This window comes from Triticum urartu, chromosome 7A (genome assembly GCF_056163025.1).
Source record: "Triticum urartu cultivar PI428250 chromosome 7A, HENAU_Tu73, whole genome shotgun sequence".
NCBI lineage: Eukaryota > Viridiplantae > Streptophyta > Magnoliopsida > Poales > Poaceae > Triticum > Triticum urartu.
This window is the reverse complement of record NC_141879.1, coordinates 366309145-366317349: the sequence shown is the minus strand read 5'-3', so window position 1 is coordinate 366317349 and position 8205 is coordinate 366309145. Positions and strand designations below refer to the sequence as shown.

General features: G+C 41.3%; 1 protein-coding gene across 1 annotated transcript; it reads right to left on the bottom strand.

Moving 5' to 3' along the window:
• Nucleotides 1-252: 252 nt before the first annotated feature.
• On the bottom strand, nt 253-6294 carry LOC125520354 (HSP20-like chaperones superfamily protein). Its single transcript, XM_048685247.2, has 6 exons — nt 6107-6294; nt 3487-3673; nt 3210-3360; nt 2546-2580; nt 2243-2459; nt 253-535 (listed from the first exon to the last, which is right to left on the bottom strand). The coding sequence occupies exons 1-6, from the start codon at nt 6292-6294 to the stop codon at nt 438-440; spliced, it is 876 nt and encodes a 291-aa protein (XP_048541204.2). The 3' UTR covers nt 253-437.
• Nucleotides 6295-8205: the final 1911 nt, after the last annotated feature.

Genomic DNA, 8205 nt, shown 5'->3' with positions numbered 1-8205 from the left:
GGTATTGGCCCCCCACCCCCTCTCTTTGGTTTTTTTTTTTTTGAGAAAAAAAATTACAAAGGACATCTGAGTTACGCTTGACTAAGCAATCACTTGCAATATTGGCAGCACACACGCAACGAGTAATTAATTCTACAGCAGTGTTCGGGGGCTAAGTAGATGTGCACCCAGACAAAGACGTAAAAACAGTACAGGTAAACAGAGTGCAGAACAATCAGCATACAATGCAAACAGAGTGCAGAACAATCAGCATACAATGCAAACAGTCTCAGAACTCGTAATATGCCAACAGACGGTACGAAGCTTAGTTCGACACAAGTCATCATCTTACATGAGACACCATTCCCAACCAGCGAGCAGAATGTGTCCTTCAGTTCAGCACGTTGATAAAGAAACGCTAGGATACAATCGAGTAGGGATTATTGAGTAGAAAGCCTTCAGTTGCTCTGAGCTGCTGTGCCAGCTTTGCCTTCCACCTCCTCAGAGATTTCCGCAGCATCAGACTTCCCTGCGTCTTGAGGTTTCGACACTTCTCCTGATCAAGGACAACAGAAGATAGGATATCAGGATGGTTTACAGGACTAAATTCAACATCTTAACAAGGATGAATACGGTACATCCATTGACCTAAAGGACATTTCCTCTTTCGACAAAGAAAATAGTTCAGATATTGAATTATCATCATCATCATACAATTTACACCCTCCATTCCAAAATATAAAGTGCCTTTAGTTTTTAGACAAGTCAAACTTCTATGTTTGACAAGAAAGCAACATATCAATAATCATACTACCAAATCAGTATCATTAGATTCACCATGAAATACTTTTTCAAAGTTTATTTATTCAGTACAATATTTTATTTATTTGGTACATATTGTTTATAATTTATATCTATACCAATATAAAAATACCCAAACAGGCAGATCCAACTAATATCGGCCATCAAACCAGGTCAATCTAATGATCTAGATTGCTCCAATGGTGAGCGCTCAACATGTTTGATCATACCAAATATCAATGTTAATGCAAATAATATCCTACTCCCTCCGTTCCTAAATATAAGTCCTCTTAAAGATTTCAATGCGGACCACATACGGAGCAAAATGAGAGAATCTACATTCAAAAATATGTCTATATACATCCATATGTAGTTCGTATTGAAATCTCTAAAAATACTTATATTTAGGAACGGAGGGAATACCAAATATGCGCATGCAATAAATACACTGCCTAATATCAGCATGCATTGCACGTGCACATTTACTAGTTTTCTATGAACTTGATCAAACATAAAATGTAACTTCTCAAAAAATTAATACACCTTATATTTTCACTAACACAGCTGCAGGACAGCAAGAGTTTGCTAACAATGGACAATTTGAGTATCTCACCATTGGTTAATCGCAATAATTACAGTAATAAACATTCATGAAATGCATTTCTTAACTAGTACATGATGCCAAACAAAATAAATTCTCTGGTTTTTCAAAAAAAAATGAAGGGCAGCCCGGTGCACGTAGCTCCCGCTTGCGCAGGGTCCGACCACTTTGGGTCTTCTATAGTACGCAGCCTTTCCATACATTTCTGCAAGAGACTGTTTCCAGGACTCGAACCCATGACCTCATGGTGACCTCATGGTCACAAGGCAACAGCTTTACCGCTGCGCCCGGGTTCCCCTTCAAAATAAATTATTTGGTTTCCATGATATAAATTCACACAAAATATGTAGTTCTGGAGAAAAATAGAGTACATATTTTAGATGAAACAGTATTCTTTAATCCAAAATCTGAATTGTCTGGTCAAAGCCATTTCACGTTCTGTTGTGGATAAGATATTAAACTATGTTGGGCATTCTATCAATATTTCATGAGTACACCAGGCACAACATATTTCCTTTTCTTGACACCTTCATAACATATTTCCTTGACAATAACAGATCTAAGATATAACATACTATAATCAGAAATATGACAACCATCAGAGAAAAAAACTGTACCATATGAATGATCAGTTGCTCATTTAGTGCCAAGAAATGTACCAAGCAATTTCACATAAAAGAGCAAACAAGGGGATGATCAATTGACTTGTCAGGCAGGTTCAACTAAATAACCACACCAACAAAATGCCCATAGCAACACAAGCATCATTTCAATTTGGTGACAGAACATATTTCTGATATTCTGTATCTAAAAACACATTAACTATAATGAGAAAATGATAACAGGCACAGGAATACCAACCTTCGTCGTCACTCTCATCCTCAAAATCATCCATCCCCATACCACCCAAACCTTCCATACCAGGCGGCATGCCCATACCACCCATACCGCCCATACCACCCATCATACCAGCCAAACCACCCATACCACCCAAACCTTCCATGCCGGGCATACCACCCATGCCACCCATGCCGCCCAAACCTTCCATGCCAGGCATACCGCCCATGCCACCCATATTCTATAGAATGTACATGAAGAAGCGCATCACACACCAAAGCATATAAATGAACCATCAAAGGGGAAATCGCGAATAGATATACTTACCGAAAAGTCCATCCCATCAACATTAACATCAGCACCTGAAAAAACGAATGATGATTTTCAAAACCTTTACAAGGCAAAGTAATAATGCGTAACAAATTCAGCAGTAAATAGATACAATAGTTTGTTTTCTAGCCCATGGTAAAAAAAAGGTGTGCCTAGGCGGTAGGCGGTGGCAAAACGCCTAGCTCTTAACGTGAGCACAATTGCTCTTAACCGTGTGCTTTGGTCAGAAAAACAAAAGGCAGTGGCGAAACACAAATAAAACCTAGCGCCTTTTTAAACCTTGTTTCTAGCTTAAATGAAAAAAATTGAAGTCGCAAAAGTTAGTTGTCTGCTAACAAGGTCTTCCGGTTTTCTCACATCCGAAGACAGCGATAAATATCTTTCCTACTTAGAAGTATGAGAGTGAAACAGTAAGATGAGAAGAAGCACCAATGTCCTACAAGTAAATTTGGATATGCTGTTTTTAGTTACATAAAGCAAGAGGTGATAACTGCACCCCCATCCAATGTTACACAGACCATGGTGCACATTTCCCTTATATTTAGGGCACTCCTTTTGTACCACTAAACTGTCCTGTTTCCAGAAGTTTTAAACTACACTCTTGGAACTAATAAGCAATAATAACTTAAACAGTATAAACGCGTTTTCGTAGATAGCATACCATCATCATCTTCATCGACCCATTTGTCCCAATCAACTTTCACGAAGTGTGGTGCCTTCTGATCATCTCGAACAAGCTTATTCCACCATTTGGCGTCGGCTTTTTCCAAAATACAGAATATGGACCTGACACCAACACTTACTTTGCTTGCCTGTTGAAGACCAAAGTGATACTGGATAAGAAAATAAACCTTTTTTGACAATTGAGGAGTCAACATATCTCAAAATAGCTACTAATAGTGTACTATATATAGTATGGAACTATGGACATTGATTACCTCAACATTCACTTTGTCATTCAAATCCAGTTTCGATTCATAGGAGTTCCCATCAGTTCCAGCAGTGGCAAAGAAAGAGAATACACCATCAGGTTCCAGGTTGACCTTGGCATCCTTTGCGTCAGGCAATTGTACTGTGATATACACCTTGTCAATCCTCTGAGCCCACCTGACTTCAGGGTGCCGACTACAGAAACATTGCCACTTGTTAAGAAATGAACATCATAGTGATATACATCTCTCCACAAAAAAACTAATTATAATAATATTTACAACTGCAACGCATACAAGGAATATTTCATATATTGGCGCAAATGAAGTATCACAACTAAATGAACAGAACACATATGAAGTGCAGCATTGGGCAGTTCAGCCAGACACAAATAAAAAACAGAACACAACATCCCACTCCGATGGCATCAACATACGTTCCTAACTTCATAGTATAACAATTTTTTGTAGCTTAAGCTATGAAAATATAACAATATGATGGATGGCAATGGCAAAGCAGGTCCATGCATTCAATCAGAGAGCATTAAAATATACTCTGCTCAATGCATGCATGATACTTTTTTAGTACAGCATTGAATATAGGGCCAATTCCATTTCCCCCCTAACTTTGTCCCGACCTCATCTTTACCCCTAAATAAAAACAGTGCTCAACTTTGCCCCTCTTCCGTTAGGTGCGCTTATAGAAATGCCCTTCCGTACATTTTCCGTCCAGTCAAAGGCCTTTGACCGTTAGATTTTTCTATACGCGCACTTAACGGTCAAAGGCCTTTGACTGGACGGAAAATGTACGGAAGGGCATTTCCATAAGCACACTTAACGGAAGAGGGGCAAAGTTGAGCACTGTTTTTATTTAGGGGTAAAGATGAGGTCGGGACAAAGTTAGGGGGAAAAATGTAAATCAGGATTGCTAAATAAGCACTGCATATTCCCTACAACTCCAAAAAGAAGGCCTATAAACATTTTACCAAGTCAAACAGTGTAGTGTTTGACCAAGTTTGTAGGAAAAAGTAGAAGCAACTATAATACTAAAGGTATATAATATAAAAATATATTCTATTTTGTAGCGAGTAGTGACACTAATTTCATAGTGTGCTTGTTCATAGTTTTTTCCACAAACTTGGTCAAACATTGAATCATTTGACTTGACAAGAAAGTTATAGGACTTATTTTTGGAGTTGGAGGGGTTAGATACTTACCACTTACCAGTGACAATCTATTGTACTATATTAAAAGGTTACAAATGCCAAAGCATAAAATGATACAGTTTAAAAAGTGAACTTGTCATCATAACTCATTACCCCATTGCCATCATGTTGAAAATGCATGTAACTATCATCTACTCCCTCCGTCCGAAAAAGCTTGTCCCAAGCTTGTCCCTCAAATGGATGTATCTAGTACTAACTTGGTGCTAGATACATCCATTTGGTGGACAAGCTTTTTCGGACAGAGGGAGTAATATATTCAAGACTTCTAAGATTATCAAATAATACCTGCCCTTAACAGTTTACATATCCCAGAAATAAAGTTTACATATTAATCCATGTAAAGAGAACATAATGGCACCTGCATGCATAATATCATCTTCAATTATGAAAACCTTTTTACCTATAAAGCAATATTTGCATGACAATGAAAAATTCAGAACTATCAACTAACAATAAACAACAGATTAAAACGAAATCCTGATACATGGTAAATAATTGGTCGAAAATTGCATCACATCAGGTTAGACAAAACTACTAGGATGGCATGTCCATAGATGAGACAAAACGCCATTAAGCTCCGGCGTATAGAACCGCACTGCTGCATGCTACACATTACTTAATTATGTTTATCCACAGTGGCCGGTAGGTGCTAAATTTTAAGCATTCCTTGCAGATCAGACAACGAGGTAACCAGCTCGAATTCAAACGGAAAGTGCTTGCAGAAACCCTAAGTAAAACTGAAATGTAACCAGGGCAGAATTCTTGGAATGTTGGAAGAAACATACCACGAGATCTGAACAGACAACAAACAGAACAAGAAAATTTCCAATATCCCACGAGATCGAGTTCTATCTCTATTAATGACAGCAGCAGAATCAAGTAAATCCTAAGAAACAAAATAGTAGCAATACAAACAGCACGCTCGCCCAAAACGACAGCAGAATACCAATTGAAATCTAGAAAAAGAAATAACAATAAAATCTGAAGAGAGCAATTAACAAGTTAGCCGCGATGGGACCTTGAACTGCCGTAACAACGATATCATCTAGACTCCACGTAGTAAATCAAAGCATACGAAGGAGAACGAAACAGCTCGAATTTTTCGCAACGTGCAAACAACGAGTGAGACAGACAAATCCGAAAATCCCGAAACCTAGAGACGCGTAACCCAACGGTACCCGGTCGAGCCCCATCTGAGCACAAAAATCTGACTGCTTAAGTGGACCAGCTAAACCGAGGGAAGCAACAAATCCTCGCGGGACCGCGAGACGAGGTATACCCCAGATCCAATCGCGCAGTTGGATGGTACAAAGTCGTACTTCGCATAGAATCTAAAGCCGAATTGGAACAGAAGAGAAGAGGGGAAACGCTAGATAGGATGGGGATGCTCAGGTTCCGCTCACCTCATCTTGCTAGGCACCGGCGGCGGCGGCGGCGGCGGAGGCAGGGAGTGGGGAGAACGAGGGTTTTGAGAGGTTTTGGAATGCAGGGTGCGAAGTGAGAAGAGACGGCAAACGAAAATAGGGTACGGCAGGTATAGGGGGTGAAGACGAGCAAATAGCAGGCCGGGTGTAGCCGGGCCGCGGCCCATTAACGCCTGGCTGGCTGGCTGGCTGGCTCGCTAAGCACAAAGAACACTTCACTTTTTTCAGGTTATGATAAGTGGCGCACATTTGTCGCAACCTAGGAGTTTTTTCTTTTTTCATAAATCCATTTATTCAAAATATTTTATCTTTTAAACCGTGCATTCAAATTTTGAACCGTTTTCATTATTGAATTCCTCGTATCGAGATATTCAAAACTAGATCTCATGTTGATAGATTTTGACGAACTTTTTTATGAAAAAAAAACGGGCGAAAAAACCGAACCGGGAGCATGCTTTTTTTTTTCCTTTCCGAAAGAGGCACGCCCGTGCCTCTCACGAAATCACACCCGTGCCTCTTGTGGAAGCAAAACCATGACTCTCCTGTAAGGAAAAAACCAGAAAACGTGTTTTTTTCGTTTCCGAGAAGCACGACCGTGACTCTCGCGAAAGCACAACCGTGCCTCTCGCGGAAGCAAAACCATGACTCTCGCGAAAGAAAAAAAACAGAAAAGCGTATTTTTTCCCTTTCTGAGAGGCACGGCCGTGCTTCTCGCGGAAGCAAAACCGTGCCTCTCGCGAAAGCAAAACCGTGACTCTCACAAAACCGTGCTTCTACATTTCTGATGCGGAGCATCCTATGGACATCTCCATGTCAAGAGTCCCTTTGGCAAGTGACACGTGCGACATCTACTTCACATACACAAAGGTGAATCATCTCCTTTTCACATGTCGAGGAGGAGTGCAAGCGCCAAGGAACGACTACACCATCCGCGAGGGAAGCATGGAAGAGAAGACGGAAGAAAGGAGAAGAAGACGGAGCGACTGCTGAAGTCAAGCCGGACGTCCGGGCCTCCGTGCGGATCATCCGGGCTCGGCCGGATCATCCAGGCCCCCCCCCCCCGGATCCTCCGGATAATCCCACAGCCCAGGCAACCGAACCTTGCAGAATCTCCTCGACGGAGCCAGAACATCTGGACGAGGTCCCAGATCATCCGGACCCCCATCTGGATCATTCGGCCTATGCCTGCGCGCATGACTCGGGCCGAGGCCCATGTGCCAATTCCGCCCCCTCACTTACCCCTTCGTGGCCTAGACTATAAATAAACCTCCTCCCCATTTTTAGGGTTAGCAAAGTAGTAACTCATTAGAGATAGAGCTTTGCTCATCCATTACAGATCTACTCCATCGAGAGAGAGACTGCGTGCCTCTTTGAAGAAGATCCACCATGGATTCAAGACCTCCTCATGGAGAAGACCTCAAGACCTCCTCTTGGAGATGAACTCTACCTCGTATCTTTCCCTTTGTTGTTCTTGTACCTTTGTGGATCTTGTGTGGATTTGAGTCTAGTGGATGTGTGATTGGACTTGTTCTTGAGTGTTTCCCCTTGTGATTTCTCTCCGTTATTCCCCGTGTTCATCATGTTCTTCGAGGGAATCCACTCCGATCGTGAAAGATCAGGTCGCTAGGGTTCTACCCTACATGTAACACCCACAATGCGGTTATATCTCCCACATGTTGGGGCACGACTTAAAGGCATAGCCGCATGGTAGGTCTGTCGCAAGAGGGGGAATCTTTACACATTCCATGTACTGAATAAGAAAGGGATAAAGAGTCGGCTTACAATCGCCACTTCACACAATACATAAATATATCATACATCATCCAGAATATAATCAAGGTCCGACTACAGAACCAAAATAAAGAAAGACAACCCCAAATACTAGATCCCCAATCGTCCCAACTGGGCTCCTCTACTGATCATCCGGAAAAGAAACATAGTAACGGGCCGAATCCTAGAAGAATAGAGTATCTTTGTCATCAATACGATAGCACGTGTACTTGGGTTGGCTCTTGGCAATCCCATTTTCACCTTCTTCACCATGGCATCAAGAAGTTGTGCCTCACGAATTTGATCTT